At 46.6% G+C, this 19,772-nt stretch overlaps 7 protein-coding genes across 7 annotated transcripts; all 7 read right to left on the reverse strand.

Moving 5' to 3' along the window:
• Window positions 1-956: 956 nt before the first annotated feature.
• On the reverse strand, window positions 957-1,658 carry TbgDal_VII2530 (hypothetical protein, conserved; the record flags this gene model as incomplete). Its single annotated transcript, XM_011776272.1, has 1 exon — window positions 957-1,658. One exon carries the CDS (start codon window positions 1,656-1,658, stop codon window positions 957-959), a length of 702 nt encoding a protein of 233 aa, XP_011774574.1.
• A 639-nt stretch (window positions 1,659-2,297) lies between these two features.
• On the reverse strand, window positions 2,298-3,191 carry TbgDal_VII2540 (hypothetical protein, conserved; the record flags this gene model as incomplete). Its single annotated transcript, XM_011776273.1, has 1 exon — window positions 2,298-3,191. The coding sequence occupies one exon, from the start codon at window positions 3,189-3,191 to the stop codon at window positions 2,298-2,300; it is 894 nt and encodes a 297-aa protein (XP_011774575.1).
• Window positions 3,192-3,803: 612 nt separating this feature from the next.
• TbgDal_VII2550 (hypothetical protein, conserved) lies at window positions 3,804-4,439 on the reverse strand (the record flags this gene model as incomplete). The annotated part of the gene is made up of 1 exon (XM_011776274.1): window positions 3,804-4,439. The coding sequence occupies one exon, from the start codon at window positions 4,437-4,439 to the stop codon at window positions 3,804-3,806; it is 636 nt and encodes a 211-aa protein (XP_011774576.1).
• Window positions 4,440-5,224: 785 nt separating this feature from the next.
• TbgDal_VII2560 (hypothetical protein, conserved) lies at window positions 5,225-8,836 on the reverse strand (the record flags this gene model as incomplete). Its single annotated transcript, XM_011776275.1, has 1 exon — window positions 5,225-8,836. One exon carries the CDS (start codon window positions 8,834-8,836, stop codon window positions 5,225-5,227), a length of 3,612 nt encoding a protein of 1,203 aa, XP_011774577.1.
• A 587-nt stretch (window positions 8,837-9,423) lies between these two features.
• TbgDal_VII2570 (DNA primase small subunit, putative) lies at window positions 9,424-10,689 on the reverse strand (the record flags this gene model as incomplete). The annotated part of the gene is made up of 1 exon (XM_011776276.1): window positions 9,424-10,689. One exon carries the CDS (start codon window positions 10,687-10,689, stop codon window positions 9,424-9,426), a length of 1,266 nt encoding a protein of 421 aa, XP_011774578.1.
• Window positions 10,690-11,223: 534 nt separating this feature from the next.
• On the reverse strand, window positions 11,224-13,041 carry TbgDal_VII2580 (hypothetical protein, conserved; the record flags this gene model as incomplete). The annotated part of the gene is made up of 1 exon (XM_011776277.1): window positions 11,224-13,041. The coding sequence occupies one exon, from the start codon at window positions 13,039-13,041 to the stop codon at window positions 11,224-11,226; it is 1,818 nt and encodes a 605-aa protein (XP_011774579.1).
• Window positions 13,042-14,103: 1,062 nt separating this feature from the next.
• TbgDal_VII2590 (hypothetical protein, conserved) lies at window positions 14,104-19,171 on the reverse strand (the record flags this gene model as incomplete). The annotated part of the gene is given in 2 exon segments (XM_011776278.1): window positions 14,104-16,398; window positions 16,403-19,171. Coding segments are annotated over 2 exon segments (5,064 nt in total).
• Between the last annotated feature and the right edge of the window lie 601 nt (window positions 19,172-19,772).

Consider the following 19,772-nt stretch of genomic DNA (forward strand, 5'->3'; position numbering starts at 1 on the left):
ATAACTACGTTTCTGTCTCGGGAAGAAGGTGCGCAGCCACTCTACTCGCTTTTTCTTTTTTTTTCTCCTGAAGCGTTTCTTCGGTCACTTGTTGTCTCCTCCCACCTTATTTGTCTTTTTAATCTTTTTTAGGCAATAGTTCGATAACTACAATGAATGACTCCCTACAGTCTCTATTCAACGAAGTTTTATTTTTCGTTGAGTCTCTTGTAAATTGTTTTGCGATTGTCCAACAACACTTCGTTCTGGTGAAAAATATGATGAAAATCGCGCAAGCAATAAGAATTAGAACAGTCAAAACAACAAAAACGAAGGAAAATGAATCTGAGAGACATCATTTTATATAAAATACAAAACCGTGGCAGCTTCGCACACACACAAATGGTAAACAAGGTAGAACGGAGTAGGTGAAAAAAAAAATAAACAAAAAAAGTTACGAGCAATGCAGAGAAAACATTCCGCTATAGAGCTATAAGCGACAAAAATAAAAAAATAGGGCTCAGTAATGTGACCAAACAAACAGCTCAAAGCCGGTTCCGTTGCCGTGGCATCAGAAGTTAGAAGGATGATAACGAGCAAAAGGTACAGAAGGAATCATATTAAGTAAATACGTGGACGTTGACATGCACATATCACTTTGAGTGATGCATTTCAACAGTCCTTGAAGATTCCACAGCAGATAAAGCACAAAACGTAGACGATATATACACGTATATATATATATATAATATGTGTGTGTGTGTGATGAATATGATCACGTGAAAGTCAGGTCCTTGCTAACACGGTAAAACAAAATGGTGACGTGAAGTAATGAACCATATTGTCGATAACTCCTCGCGTGGCTACTACAGCTCTTACTATACCGTTCACACAAAATTTATCCTTCTGAAGTCAAAAATCATAACGACATGTTTCGAACTTACACAGCCTGTGCTTGGATTGCGTCACTTAGTTTCCTAAACAAATGGATGTAGCATTAGTTGAAAGTGAAGGAGTGTTCTCTCATCAGCAGTCAGGTGAGGTAGGCTCTGTAAACACGTGGCTTCCCAATCACTTAAATTCCGCTGCACGGTATTGTGGGTCTCTTTAGATACTTCCACATAGAGATTTTTCATGGAAACGCGGAGCTCTTGCAAGAAGTCAGTTCCGTTGTAAAGCTGTCCGTATGTAATAAAGAGATGCTTAAGCCACTTCGCTTCCTCCGTATACGCATTATGAGCAGCTGAGGATGTCCCTGCAGCAGTTGCTTCAGCTGCCAACTCGCTCGCCGAGTTTGGCACCATCGGATGAACAGTCAAGTCCCCACGGCAAGTCGATAGCAACGTCCGGCATCGCTGCGACTGTCTGCTATTCTCTAGTATTTCTGATTCACTTGAACGCTGTCGCTTCTGCAACTCTCGGTGCTCAACATCGAGCTGCAGCAGCTGCGCTCTTGCATCCGCTAACTTCGCCACAACTGCTTCCCGCTCCATAAAATTTTTGTCGCGCTCCTCCTCAACAAGCAACTTTCGGTACCGCAACTCTCCAATGATTCGCGCGCGTTCTTCCGACTCCGACTGCATGGTGGCTATAACTTGCAGGAACTGTCGGGCCTCCTGCGGCACAGTGCTGCCCTCCTGAGTTTCAGTCCCTGTAACAACATCGGTGCGTTCAATCATGCGGAAAAAATAGATAAATATTTGTGAGCTCGTTCCTTGCCGCTGCCACAATGACTACAGGAAAACAGTTAAAAACTCGGACCTGAGGGAGGGAGAACGTTATGTATTTAAACACCGACGTAGTGAACATGAACGAAGCAGTTAATTGAGATTACCAATGGTCGGATCGTCACTCCCAAAATCAAAAAAAAGGAGATATGGGATGGGTGGTTTATTTGCTTATTAGTACATCTGGTCTGCAAACGGCCCCTTTCCCATCAGACCGTGTGAAAAAAGACGGGCTTCCTGGCAAAATCTTGAGGAAGGTCCGTCAAAAGAGAAAAAAGGAAATTCCTCACAAGGAATTTAATCCATGCGATTGGCAAAAATAAGAGGAGGGAAGACGGTAATGCACAGTGAAAACTCGGTATTCTTTCTGTTTTGTTTTTCTCTCTTGTGGGAACGCCTGGTAAAATTTAATTATGTGTTTGGCAACTCTACACAGAGTTGCAGCAATGTTTAAAAGTACAAACACACCCATTTTATTCTCTCAAAGTGCCCTTTACCTCCCAGCAAAGGAAGAAACAACTCAAGTGAGTTAACTAATAATGAATGGACGTGGGAGAATGATCGCTGCTTTCAGCACTCCAACAATTTACATTAGTCCACATCCCGCACACTAAAGCGGTAGTGGTTGCTACGGACCCCCTCGCCACGATGGTGAAACGGACAGTCCTTCACGGAAACAAATGGGCACTGGCCTAAAGCCCTAACACTCTTCAGCGTAACGAAGGGTCTCAGGGCACTAATATGTCTCGCCTCAGATGTCTCCCATTCCTCAATGATGCTCCGATACTGCTCCTCTGAGCGAAAAAGTGACTCGATCGCACGCTGAAAACGCATCTTGGCCCCAACTATCCTTTCCACACACTGTCGCGAATCGCGTACCCTAAACTCGGCGCGCTGTATCATCCGCCGCTCTTCCTGCTCCTGCTCAATCAGCTGCTCTACGCGAATGGCAAAGGATTGGGCAAGCCAAGACCCATTCTTGGCGCGGTATTGCTCTTGCTTCCGCTGAAGAGAGATACGGAATGCTGTGAATGCATTAATGCTTTCGACGCTCCCTTCTTCCTTCTGCATAAGGACCGTGAACGCCTCCTTCTCTGCTTTAACAAGTTCCTTATACTTCCGCCGCTGCAACGCCATCAGACGGCGTGACCTCTCCCTGTCTAGTACCATATTGTCAGATGACCCTACAACGGAATTCTGCCAAACATCCGGCATTCCCCTATCCCAGTACTGGTCCAAGTAGTAGTTACTGCCATACGCCGTGGAGGCTGTCGTTGCAACATGAGGCAACCCGGGCAAAGATGAGGGATATTCTGACGCCCGCCTATTCGAGTTGGCAATGGGCCACGGTGTTGCCATGGCGTCGTCAAAGTTTCCAGGTAGCGTCGGTAAGAGAGATGATCGCATCGTCGTCACAGATCTGCCTCCAATGATTGAAGACCCAACGCTCTTCGGCGCGGCACTCATTCTCCCCTTCTGCCCCATCGTTATGGCGAGCGCAGTCGTAGTAAAATTCTTCTTTTTAAGTAGTGATAACAACTGTAAATACAGCAAAGGCGAACAAAGGAATAATTAGAAAAACAAAAAGGACTCGAAAAGAGACCCTCAGAGGGAGTACACCTACGAACAAGGAAAACGTGCACTTCCAAATCAACTAACTTGCTTCACCTGGTTAAAAGTTCGGCTGCACGATAACAAGAATGTACGGAGGGAGAAAGTCACTGTGGTGAAAGAAAAGGAGGCACAATGAGCATATGCAACGACTCAATTGAAGGAAACAGTATAGGATATATATATATATATATATAGTCGGTGAGTACAGATATACAAGCGCGCATGCACGAGCACACGCCTATGCCATTTGGGCACTTGACGTTATACACACAGTACAGGAAAATATCGTTAATAAACGGGGCATTAAGGAGCAACTTGAAAAAGTCAGACACCACGAGACAGGAAAGAAAAGAAAAGTGGGGACACCTCGACACTACTGGTGTGTCTTTCACAAAGGCAAAGGTAACAAAAGGAAGAAACCTAACGTACAAAAACACGAGGGTTGCTCCACAAGGTCACATAACTTGAAGTCGGTACACTCCATCAGACTGCGAGTAAGGGAAGCATGATTTTACAAAATCCTGAAAAGTTTATCTTACTCTCCCCTTCGTTCAGCAGACCAGCAGCGATACCGTGAGGACTAAGAATTGCTTCGGCCATTCCTTCGCTGATCGCGGCACCAGCAATATGATTACACGCCTCCACGAGGGCACTGCGTGTCATCATATGCCCCGAATCTGCCACACTAGTAAATACGCTGTAAAGGCAGCCCTGCGCCATTCGCTCACGCCTTGCGGGTGACGCCCACAAACTATCTAAAACACTGCATACATCCTTCAGCGTTACGTACGGCATTTCCGAAAGGGGACGTCCAACTGTCATTAGGAAGGCATCGCGAATTTCGCGTAAGCTGAGTGCACTTGGTCTCTCCCCCACTTTACCATCTCCCATTGAATTAGCCGATGGAAACAGTGCGTAGAGTATGGAAAGTAGGTGCTGACGCGGTATGCGGCCGCTATCATCCTCGTCCCAAGCTATGAAAAGGAGCGAAGCCTGCTGTCTTTTAACCTCATGGAAGGAAAAAGTCCAGGTAAGAGGAGTTTTCTCTGTTGATTTGGTGGTCTTAACCTTTTTCGCTTTCCCCTTCTTTATTGTACTGTTCACCTTTGCGGTTTTCATTGTAGCGTACAGACAAGCACACAATCCTTCCCGTCCCCGCTTTCCTCACTAACCGAAGCAACAAAAGCAAAAGTCAGATATGAGGGGGAAAAGGTACAACGATGCGATTATCCCCATTTTGAAGGAAGTATAATCAAAAAAGCTGCACCGAAACAATGCGACGGCCATACACTAACGCGCATGGATTGCAAGCGCCTCAAAAAGTGGGCCAAAAAAACACCAGTCGTGATTAAGTTAAATGTAACTGAAGTTTGAGATCCCAAACGGCAATTGCTCTTCCTTTCTATATTCCATTCCTTCACCGCCTGCTCTCCATCCGTTCATCTTTCCCAGAAGAGCATCCACAAAACGGATCCTTCCACACTCACACACACAAACACAGGCACACAATCCAGCCAACCAAAAAAGACGTGATAGACTGCTATTTCCCTTCCTTATCTTTTCCCCCCTTTTTTAAACAAAAGTGGATTGACGCCGCACCTCTGATGTCTTTAACTATTATTTTTTCGCGAACGTTGTTGCAGCGCTCGCAATTGGTGCATACACCTGTATTATGTGAGGTGCCCCGTTTCCGTCGGTGGCCCCACTGTTGTGACTTTGACCTCTTCGCACCCCGCTGAGTGCCAACTGCAACTACTCATCCCCTTCTTTTTTAATCCATGCAGGAACACACCCGCAGCCACTCGGACGAGAGAAGCGGACGACACAACCAATGAGTAAATGTCGGTGGCTTGAAAATATACGGAAGTTGCAAGTTCTTTTAACGGTTTCCGTCACGGCGTGGTTCATGACACGAGTCCAGCGGAGCGAGCTCGAAGCCACGACGTCAACAACTGTTGCTCAGCATTGTCAAAAATACCGGCACACGCTTTGGCGGTCGCTGTTGCACAACCCTCACCTCGCCCCGTTGCCGCCAAAAGGATGCGACCAATAGCCGTAACCTCCAAGGCCCGTGCCACCTCCAGCTCACTTGTGCCCTCCCTCTTTATCTGAAGTAAAACCTCGCCGTCGTGTTGTTTTGCTCTACGCGCAATTTGCGTAAGAAGATCCTTACGCAATTCCTCCTCCACTAGGCAAGCAACTCCTGTTGCAGACATCCAGGCATCTGGCGACGGTAGCTGCAATAAACGCTGGACCAACTCTGCAGGACCCAATACAACATTCTTCGTATCTGGCATCAAAAATCGCTTTTGTGCAGCTACCACCGCCGTATCTAGTTCCAAACCGTAATATGACGAGGAATTACCGGATCCAGAAGCAACCCATGCAAGCCTGGACAAAGCCAGGCAACGTGAACGGTGCGTAACTAGATCGTCGCCGTAAAGGAAATAAGATGCCGATGATGATGAAGGTAGTCGTGCACCTTCCTCCACTAATGAGTAGAAAGCTTGCGGCCTCATCAACCACAACAACTGTGGCGCTTCCTTAGCAAGGAACTCATCGCGCGCAACTGCGCCCGCTTCGTACTGAGGAAGAAGTTCTGGTAAGAGCTGCAATTCCCATTCGCGGCGTTGGGTCAACAGCGTGCGGAGGGCAACCTCGAATATTTTCGGGTTGCGCTCACAGTATAGGCCGAGCCTATCATACTTGCCGCTAGGTTGCAGTGGGTTCTCCACTGGCTCAGCAAGGCAAAATGCGGAAACAACATCATCAACTACAAAATCTAACGCGAGTTCTTCGCATAGACGGAGAACACACGCCCCCACAGTCGTCTCAGTAGGGACCGGTGCGCCAAATGGGTAACCAAGTGGTTCTATCAGGAATGGCTCACGGAAGAGAGTGCTGCGCATGGCACTCGCGAAAAAGGTGGGACCACCTTCTGAATGGTTACGAAATGTGAAGTGAATGATCACAGCAATGAAATCCAGCAGCCGTAGCTGGTCCTGCACAGGTACTAACCAAGACGAAAGCTCTGACGTATTCATCTTTTCACTTAACGGGTCAGCTGGTGCCGACATAGTTTCCATTTCAGATTTGCTCCACATCAACGAGCCTGCCAGTGCATCTGAAAAGCACTTCGCGGCACTCGACAAGTGAAGCTGAATGCCATAATCACTCGCATCAGAACTTGTCCACATTAATGCTCGCACATTTTGGGGAATAGGACACAACCTCTCAATATCCTCACGAGACTCATCAATTGCCCGGGCCACAAGAACAAAGACTGATGCGACCGACAAAGCATCGTCGAATTTCGAGCGCCTGTCAATCAACACACTGTCCTGAGTTTCATGGAGATTGTCACAAAGTACCTGTAGCAGCTGACTTAGTCGACTTGGGTCCCCAAAGACGATCTCCGCAGAAGTAGCCTGCGCACACATTGAGTTTGCGCTGGAGAGCTCACTTCGTGCTTGATCTGCAACGCAATTGATAGCTCTCCGCAAAAGCAGTTGGCACCGTTCACGCTCCACAGCACTGCGCACCAACCGTCGGTAGTCTTCCACCGAACAACTGTCTCCATTTTGTGATAAGTTAGCCGCGAGCAGGGAGCTGTTGATGTTGTTACTACCTGCAGAAGCAAGTTGATAGAGTGGTGTCATTACTTCGAACCCCTCCACTGTTGTGGTTGCAGATGATGAACAGTGGGTTGTGTCATTCTGTAGCCGTCTAATGGCAACCATTACCAGAAGCGCCTCCTGCATCGATAGGAGTCTGGCAATGGTTTGCGGTTGAAGGCGAAGTGCAATTTCCTTGTGAAGCAGCACAGTCAGAAGGAAGCGACGGTGTTCTTGCTGCCTCTGCACTACGCTATGGGTTACGTGCATAATAATGTTGTCATCCTCTATATTGAGGTCAGCCCGTGCCCAATTGCCCTTGTGGGGGGTGCTGTAGAGGCAAATGGCCTCACCCGCGTCCAGAACGGCAGAATCAATGGACATCTTACAGTCGATGCGGAGGCTATCCAGAAGATTATTGAGGAGGCGAGTAACGTCATTAAGACCATCACGGCCTCCGGTAAAGCGTGATTGTTTCCATGCATCACTATTTTGTCGTATCCCGCTGCCTCTGCTGCCTCGGTCGTCGGCGGCCTCTCTAGAATCCTCCGCAGCCTCATGCAGCAACTCATCAGCTCTGGTGTTGGAGACTACTGGTCCGTTGATTCCCATCGTAACAATATGTCCATCCGGAAGAAGCGCACTCACAATAGGGAATTCAACGTTTCTCAACATGTGCACATCCTCACTGGAACAAGGATTTCGCACACCTAAATCATTGTTTAGAAACACACAGCATTGCCCCGAAAGAATGGTTATCATATGCGACGACTCATCCAAATAGATTTTCGTGTGGTGCAACGGTGCGCTGGCCACACTGTGTGCAAGCAACGCGATAGACTGCATACTGACCACCCGTCGCACAGCGCCCGTGCTCGGCTCCATTGTTACGACTTCCAAACTAGCATCCCAGCGGCTGCAAGAAAACAGATACACCAGGCAACACAAAGACAACGGAGTTTCGTCAAATGCCACTACGCGCCCTCGCCGCTGTAGCACCGAGGAAATGTTTGTAATCCACTTGGCTCGTATACCACCCTCTGCGCTGCTGTTATTTTTCGGGCGTCGTCGTCGCAGAGGGCCAATATCTAGGAGAAAGAACTCCGATGCTGCATTTACTGCCCATAGTTGTGTTGGGTGCTCCCCCCGAAATCGCAGCAACGTAAACTCCAGCCTGTTTCCGTCTGCTTCGTCATTGTTACTCTCCCTACTGCCCGTTGAGAGCAACCGTTTTGGTAGAAAGGAACTCCACCAAGAACCTCCAGATGACGACGTTGACGTCCGGACAGACACATTACAAGAGGTACGTTCAAAGCTAATCACGAAGCGCTCACCATCAATTTTAATTGCAACAAATATCGCGCCCGACAACGTACCCACAGCCGTCAGCGTTGCCTGCTGCTCCCTCCTGCAAGCGAAAGCCGAAACCTTAACGGGTTCATTTTCAGTGCTTACCTGAAACTCGACAGAGTGGTCAAGACTCGACACAACACCGTAATCTGTGCAAAAGGCAATTGATTCGTCGTTCGGCCCAAGTTCCGTAACAAACAGTGGAAGACCTTCACTCTCCGTAAAAAAAGGAATATGGGCGACACGGGGGGCAGTGCGGTGCCAAAAAGGTTTTCGCATATCCCACACACGTAACAGCCGCGTGTTCTCATCAACCATCCAACAACTGTTAGTACCGATGCCGGACAGAAAGATGGAGGGCCGAACAGACACACCACCAACACGTATATCGGCTTCAGCAATTGTGACAGGTCGCACCTGACCGACGGGGAAAGGACTAACAGCAGTAACAGATGGAGTTGTGAGCTGACTGACATCACACCCCAGCTCAGTGCTTCCAAGAGGGGAGCGCTCCGTACGAGCAGCCTTAGCAGGAGGAAGGAAAGCGAACATTAAATTACCCAAATGGAAGGTAACCACAATTTCTCCCGCTTTAAGCCGTTTCCTTTATATATATATATATATCTTCAGCTTTAAAACCCACTGAGCACACCTCACTCTCAGTACACTCTGTTCCCTGAAGCTGTTGCCTCTTCGTGTCCCTCTGTTCTAAACAAATGACTACGATTTCGTCCACAAGCCCGTGTGCTCCCCTGCGTACGAACTGCTCCACCAAACCTTAACTTTGCGATTCCCCACGAAAAGCAAAAGTGAAAGCGGTACGAAAAAAAAAGAAAAAGAAGGAATACATATATGTAGTAGTTTAGGAGAGGAAATTATTGTGACATAGTGTGTGTTTAAGGTGGGGGGGGGGGGGGGGTCGTCGCAACGGGGGCGTGCACGAACGCTGCAGTGGTTAAAACGGGGAAACTTCGAACAGTGAGCGCTCGAATTGAGGATCTAACACACACTAAACGATTGGTGGTAAAAATACCCCATATCATTCCACCTTTTGGTCGTGACATTTTCAGCCGCAGCCGGTGTGCTACTTTGTGAATCCTCATCTATGCGTATGTGCGTTCTATCAGCCCGCAATACGTCTATCTCTCCTCTGCAGGATCTCGCCCCATTTCCTGCAGCATACGCTGTAAAGGCGCCAACCACTTTTCATCCATATGACGGTGCAGTAACATATCCTGCAGTTTGGGTGGATCACTTACAGGGTCGAATGTTGGCACGTTATCCCACTCCAATGGGCAGCACAACGAACCCGTAGCAGGGTGTACACAAAAGGGTAGCTTCAACAAGTGGTCACGGCGCGTACTCACGTGCTCATCCAACCGGGGGTACATGAGTAGAATTTGGGCAGCAGCGATCACATTCGTCGCCGCGTCTCCAAGTGTCCGCAGAACATATGTCCAGTCGAGGATATTCCCCTCCTCAAATGGTACGTTCCGCAAAAAACGCTGTTCGACATCGCGGCGTGTGCCCATTTTTAGTGCCGAAACAATCGCCTTGTAGACAATTCGAGCACCCTTCGGGTGAGTAACGCGGTTTGGATTTTCCGGAGTAGAGTTGAGAAACAGCGATGTGAAGGATGGATCAAGTACTGTGGCCTGCACATGTTGGATGGTGGGATGAATAGGTTTGCCGTTTACAAAGTCTGCCACGACTGCGTGCTGTGATGCTTTGGGCACAACAACGGTAAGGTAAGATACAAGAGCTGACCGCTCGTCATCGTGCATTTTGCACGCACGCTTATCACACACCCAAAGATGAATTCCACGGCGACCAGAGAACACAGGAAACAGATACCGGAACCCAAAATCATCCTCCAGCACCTTCCGCAACACAGCTGCGGCACACGACATCCACGTCCAGCACCACCGGCATATAGATTTTCCAGTACAACAAGAACGAGAATTGTCGTAGTCGCTCATATCGATATCAAACACGAGCTCACGCTCCACCGGAACAATTGTCCCCACTTTCTGCTTTTGGTTTGGACGAATGTTGTAGACGGCCCCGACGTCAATTTTCTCCGGAAACGAACGGATGAGCTCACGACGAAGTTCCGTTACACTACTGTAACTCCTAAAGCGTGTGAAAATATCTCCCAGTAAAGTGAAACAGAATTCGCGGCGCGCCAAATATCCATCTGCACTACTAGTACTTCCCCGGCCCCCTTCAGTAACATCCTCCCCCGTTGATGGCAACACCTTAGGATCGTTACCGTTTGCAACGCTACCTGGTGAGGAAGAGATGATCTTGTCCGCATGTTGAAGGTTATATGACAACCACTGCACCACAAGGTCTACGGGATATACGAATTCGTAGAATTCTCGTAGCGATGTTTCGTCTATCATAGCAGAACTTAATATCTTCCCAATTAAGTCTTTAAACAAGCGAGGAGAACAGAAAAAATACCGGTGAGAAAAAAGGGGAAAGTGACTTTATTTTTTGTTTTTCACTCCAAAATCCGTGCGTCACCGACCTACAATGGAACGTTCCACGAGCAAAGAGGAAAGTACGGCTGACACAATTTTTTTAAAGGGTGCAAGCAAAAACAAGGTACCGTCCGAAACAGGAGGTAAGGGGAAAGTACCGCACCGCTACGAAGAAACACGTTAAATGGAAACTTCGTGAACACGCAAATAATAGCACAAGTGATTCGGATAAAGGTACATAGGAATACAGGTTATACATTCGGGTTGTGTGGTACGTAGGGAAACACAAAAAAAAGATCTAAAAAAGATAATGGGGACACTTGAGCATGCCAACACACCGCTCCCTCGTCCGCACCCCTCCCTAATCCCGTTTTCTTTAGTCCTGTTCCACAGGGACACTTCATCCCCTCACCCCTTCGGTGGCGAACAAATGTTAGTGTGACACATCGCGTATCACTTGACACGACTGCAACCTTCGTGTGATTTCTGCCGCATGTTGCTCGCATCATTCAGAACATCGTTTACCAATGTTTTACGATATTTGCTCCATTTCCGTTGTCTCTCGTAGTGGATCTCAATGTCTTCACGGGATGGATATCCATTGGCAAACTCCTTCAACTGGGCATACTCACGCGCACCAAAGAGTTCCCTGCAACGATCGTAAGGTAACATGTAAAAAACACATGGGCATCTTGTGTACACACTCGCCTGCCGCCCCATTGTAGGCTGTGGAAACATAGAAAATTTATTGGTTGGTTCTAAACCGAGGGCGAATGATGTAGGATCTCCTTCGATCCCCCTTGGTGATGGTGATCCACTGGAAAGAGGTTGCAACACTTTCTGCAACGGCAACTCCCCATCTAAGGGTGCATAATCGGTCGGCGCATCCTTTGCAGCAGCAAGTGTGTTTCGCCAGTAGGCCTCAGACCGGATTTTCTCTACGTCAGGTTTCCTATCAACCTCATGACTAAGTAACCCCAATTCCCCAAAGAATTCACCCTCGCGCAACGTGGCGACCTCCACAAATTTCATAGTTTGCGATGGCAAATTGTGTTGTTGGCCGCGTGATGCTGACGAGGGAAAGTGGCCAAACGATGTCACCGATTCATTGAGTTGACGTGACTGCCTCGCTTTTGCACCAGTAGAGGGAAAACAGGTAATACTGCCCTCATGCACTCGTCTACCGTAGCGCGCGCGACCACGTGGTAGTGGTACATTACGAACAACTACGCATTGCCCCTCTTTTATAAAGTACATAGCATCCGATTCCATATCCTGCTCAACTACCATTTGTCGCCAGGATACACGCAGCGGCACAAGTGCACGGGCACATCTTTCGTATTCTTGCGGTGTCCAGTGCGTTAAAACTTTCACACGAAGATGCTGCTGCAGAAAGGTGGTTTGTTCTTGCACCAGGCGCTTGTCCAGACGTTTGAGCACTCCGTCCATCACGTATTCCTTGTTCCTTGGGAAGCAAAGAAGTACGCAATCTGAACATGTTTGGTAGTACGCATCCTCCGGTAGAGCTGCTAGTGTCGTCGGAAGACCAAACATCTCGTACGGTTCGACAAGTGCATCCATTGGGCATTTAAACGGGAGGCGCAGTAAAACATTACCACGTAGTAAAACGTAAACGTACCTCGCCATATCATGCCTCGCGCTACTTTTCGAAGGAGAACAACTACTGTCATCCCGTCCCTGCTCTGATGCTTCTTGCGCGCTAGTTACCTCCCTCTCTGCTTTTGGTGCCAAGTCCACATCAGAACTCCAGCCGGCGGTTGTGGCAGTGTCCTCATTTACCACCAACGAGTAGTGGTCAATGTAATCCATCGTTTCTACGTTTGCCTCGGTTTTCCGGGGTTGGTTCCCCGCAAGCACCACACCATCACCCACGTGTGCTATTCGCATCGTTGAGGACATGGTCTCTAAGTCTCTTAACGAAAGATCCTTTAGTCTCGGAATCCGCCGCAGCATATTGACGGCAAGTTCTTTGCTAGAGTCTGTGCGGTACACAAAAGGATGCTCAAGACTGCGTTCCACAGCCATCCACAACTCACGTTCCTGACGCTCCTGTTGAGAAATGCGCTCCATTGTATTGCATGCCTTGGGTTTGGCACGTCTTGCCCCCGCAGTCGCAACTCCTGGAATTAATGGAAATTGGGTTCCTTCTGCCGCTGCAAGCGCACCATTGCATGCTCTTTTCTCCGCATTTTCCAATGCCTCATTCAATATACGCCTCTCGGCTGGTGTGAGCTGATTGACGATGCTCATCAGTTAGTGTCGCTGTGAGTGTCTATACTTGACAAAATACACACGAATGTGCGCAGGAGTTCTTGTTCCTAGTTCTCAGTTCCTGCTTCTGCAACTCCAAACAGGAAAAAAAAAGGAAGTACAAAAACACTCCGTACGTAGGCGACCGTCAATACACAAACAAGGAGGAGCACACGGCGAAATATGCCACAGTAAAAAGAAAAAAAAAAGAACACAACTGTTTCGTGAATACATTGAACTTCTGGAACAGCATTCAATGGGAGGAAATCAATGAACTAATTTGTCAGAAACGGTCCAACTTAGCGCCCATTGGGTATCACAAAGTAATGGAAACTTATACGACATGAACCACCTTCGAAAAACAAAACGCCGGTATCTCAAAAATATCTAGAATACCCCTTTCCTACAAAATAAACGTAAATTTACTGCACAACACACAATACCCAATAAGAAATCATCTCAAACGTCCCCCTACCAACTCAGCGACACAATCAAACAGTTTAGAAAATAATGATTGCGATTTAAAAAATGGCAAAGGGGGATTGACGCAAATAACAAACCACAACACCATGAAATTTTAACGTACAACAAAAGCACTTGTCATTGAGCCTAACGTCAAGAAGGGTCACAGCACTTATACCTGCAAAAAGGCTGAGAAATAAATCAAATAAAACAATAACAACAACGACAACATCAATAAAGTGCAATGTGTCATAATGAACAGTGGGCACCCAACCAATACAACCCAACAATCATCACACAAAACTTTACATCACTCACCCCAAAAAGAACCCTTTTCGGTTTTTTTATTTAGAAAATGCACATAAAAAACAAAGATATGACTAAACAGCACGACATCATTAACAGAGAAAGTGAGGTAAGAGCGAAAATAACACAGATATTAACAATTCAAGAAGAGAAATTACAAAACTTCAAAAAAAGAAAAAGTTTGCGGTCAAGGAAAAGGGACACAAACACATTCAAAACTATGCTCAATACACAAGAAAACATTTAAAAAATATTCTAGCAGCAACACAAAGTATAGAAAAAAAAATCACGATCTCAGCGGTTACGGATAACCCATCTCTCCAACACACAACCACACGTAAATGAAGCAACATCAACCCGCATATTCGGATTACCACGACGTTTTTCTAAATCATTTACCGGACGGGAAACAAAACGCTTCAGCAACCGTTTGAACCGCCTATCCTCCTCCTGCAATAAAAGAATCCGCTCATCCTCCTCCACGTCCATAAGACCACAGGAAAAAGAACCAGAAGCGTCCACTCCTTCTCCTGCACGTAAGGTGTCATTTTGCAAAGAAGTTCCAGCACCATATGTATTGAAGGCACCAGGGGCAATTCCCCTCCTCTCACCATCGAATCCAAAATATAGCACATCACCAGCTTTATCACTGAAGGTAGATTCTGCAGTTTCACCAGCATTAAAAGGTCGCAACGAGTCAACTCCTTCTCCTGCGCGTAAGACGTCATTTTGCAAAGAAGTTCCAGCACCATATGTATTAAAGGCACCAGGTACAAGTTGCCTCCTGTCACCATCAAATCCAAAATATAAAACATCACCAGCTTTAACACCGAAGGTAGATTGTCCACTTTCGACAGCATTAAGAGTTTTCAACGTTTCAGCAACAAAATGCAACCCTTCACGGTCCTGTGTTTCAGTTGCGGTGACATTATTCATAGATATCGCAAGCATGTCATCAGTGAATTGATCATGGAGATCAAATGCACAATCATCATATGCACAAACAATATCCTTGCGGGAGGCGTCGTCTTCACCTTCAATAGCAGAAGCACATAATGCAAACCGCTCACGGCATTCATCACCTTGCAATCCTTCACGGTCCTGTGTTTCAGTTGCGGTTACATTATCCATAGATATCGCAAGCATGTCATCAGTGAATTGATCATGGAGATCAAATGCACGATCATCATATGCACAAACAATATCCTTGCGGGAGGCGTCCTCTTCACCTTCAATAGCAGAAGCACATAATGCAAACCGCTCACGGCATTCATCACCTTGCAATCCTTCACGGTCCTGTGTTTCAGTTGCGGTTACATTATCCATAGATATCGCAAGCATGTCATCAGTGAATTGATCATGGAGATCAAATGCACAATCATCATATGCACAGACAATATCCTTGCGGGAGGCGTCCTCTTCACCTTCAATAGCAGAAGCACATAATGCAAACCGCTCACGGCATTCATCACCTTGCAATCCTTCACGGTCCTGTGTTTCAGTTGCGGTGACATTATCCATAGATATCGCAAGCATGTCATCAGTGAATTGATCATGGAGATCAAATGCACGATCATCATATGCACAGACAATATCCTTGCGGAAGGCGTCCTCTTCACCTTCAATAGCAGAAGCACATAATGCAAACCGCTCACGGCATTCATCACCTTGCAATCCTTCACGGTCCTGTGTTTCAGTTGCGGTGACATTATCCATAGATATCGCAAGCATGTCATCAGTGAATTGATCATGGAGATCAAATGCACAATCATCATATGCACAAACAATATCCTTGCGGGAGGCGTCCTCTTCACCTTCAATAGCAGAAGCACATAATGCAAACCGCTCACGGCATTCATCACCTTGCAATCCTTCACGGTCCTGTGTTTCAGTTGCGGTGACATTATCCATAGATATCGCAAGCATGTCATCAGTGAATTGATCATGGAGATCAAATGCACAATCATCATATGCACAAACAATATCCTTGCGGGAGGCGTCCTCTTCACCTTCAATAGCAGAAGCACATAATGCAAACCGCTCACGGCATTCATCACCTTGCAATCCTTCACGGTCCTGTGTTTCAGTTGCGGTGACATTATCCATAGATATCGCAAGCATGTCATCAGTGAATTGATCATGGAGATCAAATGCACAATCATCATATGCACAAACAATATCCTTGCGGGAGGCGTCCTCTTCACCTTCAATAGCAGAAGCACATAATGCAAACCGCTCACGGCATTCATCACCTTGCAATCCTTCACGGTCCTGTGTTTCAGTTGCGGTGACATTATCCATAGATATCGCAAGCATGTCATCAGTGAATTGATCATGGAGATCAAATGCACAATCATCATATGCACAAACAATATCCTTGCGGGAGGCGTCCTCTTCACCTTCAATAGCAGAAGCACATAATGCAAACCGCTCACGGCATTCATCACCTTGCAATCCTTCACGGTCCTGTGTTTCAGTTGCGGTGACATTATCCATAGATATCGCAAGCATGTCATCAGTGAATTGATCATGGAGATCAAATGCACAATCATCATATGCACAGACAATATCCTTGCGGGAGGCGTCCTCTTCACCTTTCAATAGCAGAAGCACATAATGCAAACCGCTCACGGCATTCATCACCTTGCAATCCTTCACGGTCCTGTGTTTCAGTTGCGGTGACATTATCCATAGATATCGCAAGCATGTCATCAGTGAATTGATCATGGAGATCAAATGCACAATCATCATATGCACAGACAATATCCTTGCGGGAGGCGTCCTCTTCACTTTCAATAGCAGAAGCACATAATGCAAACCGCTCACGGCATTCATCACCTTGCAATCCTTCACGGTCCTGTGTTTCAGTTGCGGTGACATTATCCATAGATATCGCAAGCATGTCATCAGTGAATTGATCATGGAGATCAAATGCACAATCATCATATGCACAGACAATATCCTTGCGGGAGGCGTCCTCTTCACTTTCAATAGCAGAAGCACATAATGCAAACCGCTCACGGCATTCATCACCTTGCAATCCTTCACGGTCCTGTGTTTCAGTTGCGGTGACATTATCCATAGATATCGCAAGCATGTCATCAGTGAATTGATCATGGAGATCAAATGCACAATCATCATATGCACAGACAATATCCTTGCGGGAGGCGTCCTCTTCACCTTCAATAGCAGAAGCACATAATGCAAACCGCTCACGGCATTCATCACCTTGCAATCCTTCACGGTCCTGTGTTTCAGTTGCGGTGACATTATCCATAGATATCGCAAGCATGTCATCAGTGAATTGATCATGGAGATCAAATGCACAATCATCATATGCACAGACAATATCCTTGCGGGAGGCGTCCTCTTCACCTTCAATAGCAGAAGCACATAATGCAAACCGCTCACGGCATTCATCACCTTGCAATCCTTCACGGTCCTGTGTTTCAGTTGCGGTGACATTATCCATAGATATCGCAAGCATGTCATCAGTGAATTGATCATGGAGATCAAATGCACAATCATCATATGCACAAACAATATCCTTGCGGGAGGCGTCCTCTTCACCTTCAATAGCAGAAGCACATAATGCAAACCGCTCACGGCATTCATCACCTTGCAATCCTTCACGGTCCTGTGTTTCAGTTGCGGTGACATTATCCATAGATATCGCAAGCATGTCATCAGTGAATTGATCATGGAGATCAAATGCACGATCATCATATGCACAAACAATATCCTTGCGGAAGGCGTCCTCTTCACCTTCAATAGCAGAAGCACATAATGCAAACCGCTCACGGCATTCATCACCTTGCAATCCTTCACGGTCCTGTGTTTCAGTTGCGGTGACATTATCCATAGATATCGCAAGCATGTCATCAGTGAATTGATCATGGAGATCAAATGCACAATCAACTTTTGTGGATGTACTGCGTATACGTGTTTCGTTGGATTTGTTATTTGTTTCCGCTGAGTTATTTTTTGTGCTTTTTTGATTGTCTTGATCCGATATGCCTTGATTATTGTTTTCTTTGATTTCGTATGAATATTCGTCTTTTTTGTTCTCTTCTATTTTTTTTTGTATTTTTTCTTTATTTGCATCTTCGTAAATTTCTTCTTTTTGTGTTTTATTTGTGTTTCTTAGTATGTTGAACATGGCGTTTACCTCGTTTTCCATTATCTTATCCCTCTCCTGCTCCTCCCTGCATATTATTCCTTGCTTGTAGTTTTTCCTTTGTTCATGTTTGTTTATGATCTCCTCTCGTTCTGTTGTCTTTATTTTTTCTGGCTCTTCATAGTCTGCCTTTATGTGTCGTTTAGTTGGTGATTGCGTTGAAGCCATATCCTGTGTTTCGTTGAGCGTCGTTGGTGTGGAGTGTGACACTTTGTCGTTTTTCCATAAAATATTTATGAGTTCGTATATTTCTTGATCCATCGCCTCATCCAAGTCGGAGTCCCAAGAGTTCCATAGAAGGAGACTCTCATTGGTGTTAGATTTTCTAACTGGATATTTTTCAGTTGGATGTCCTTTCTCATCTATTTCCTCTTTCTTTATTCGTGCAGCGTTTAACATTTTTAGTGCCAATCTCATCCTTGTTTGTAATTTATGGATTGCAATGGCGTGTTCAAGATACATTCGTTGACGTTGTGCTGACTCTTGTATACGCAGCTTTTCAGTTTGTAGCGGATACGCGTAACTAATCCATTCACCTGCGTTTATTTCCACCGCTGGTTCCTCCTCGTCGCTACACTCGCCGCCATCAACCTTCCTCGTGAGGTTGCGCCTATCGACGCTTTCCTTGCTAACTATCAAGTTGCGTCTCTCCTCCTCCTTCTCGATTACAGCATGTACATTTTGTAGTGCTAACCACATCTTTTCTTCTGCATCTAACCGTTGCTGATAAGCTTTAACCTGAAGCACTCTATGTGTCATCATTTTTTGAATTAGAGCGGAATACGCTTCCATTTCTTCTATGTGGAGTTCATGCCGTGCAATGTCCTCATCGTGCTGAACCCTCCAACATGGGGGGTCAGTTGATACTTCTCGCCTGCTCCTCTCTACACTACCCTTCAGGTCATCTGTGACGATGTGAGCAATTATATCAGCAGCCGGAGAAACCGCAGGACTCTTGGAATGGCCTCGCCCCCTGGGCACAGACATTGTGTCGCCGCTAAACAGAATAGAACCGAAGCGACCGATAGAGGTTGTTGCACTCATTGGGTGAGCACGTGCTGCTTTGAACCCCTGTCCAACCTGCCCACCATGAGAACGATGGAAGGCGGAGTTTAGCCTAATGGGAGAAGGAGGGTTCTTTTCATAATACCGCGATGCAGACCGCGTGTCAACATCTTCCCACATCCCCACAGTATTGGTGCGAGAGACGCGATCTTGTGGAGCGGAAGGGGGTGGGGATGACGTGAAGCTGGCTACGGTTTTGCTCTCCAAACTATCCCTTCTAGTCGCCGCACGCTTGAGGAGCCCTGCAGCCCGCGCTAAACCTCCACGGCGTCTCGATGGCGCATCCGTATTTCGCGATCTCATCAGAAGATGCGCTGGCAACTAACGAAATGCGGTAGTTGTGGAAACACACCCACGTACTTGGTAACCGTGATAGGCGTTCAGTCTTGTGCAGATGAGTGACTATTATATATATATATATATATATTATACAGGAAACTTGAAGGTAGATGTGCTCCTGGTACCTTCACACTGAGGGCAACTCAAATGACTAAATTCTTCTTTGTCACCGCTGCTGCTTCCTGTGAACACCTGGTGTCTTAAGGCAACCAGCGTTGCACGTAAGTGAAACTTCTTCCAATTGCTTTCCGTGTCTCTTTACAGCGATATTGCGTCGCTCGTTATAATACGTAAAGTCACCTCTGCCTCACGGAATAACACTCACCAACGCATAAGACGTTGATAAGGGAGGGGGAAAGCCTGGCACTTGTCTCACTTTCAC

This window comes from Trypanosoma brucei, chromosome 7 (assembly GCF_000210295.1).
Source record: "Trypanosoma brucei gambiense DAL972 chromosome 7, complete sequence".
Taxonomy (NCBI): domain Eukaryota; phylum Euglenozoa; class Kinetoplastea; order Trypanosomatida; family Trypanosomatidae; genus Trypanosoma; species Trypanosoma brucei.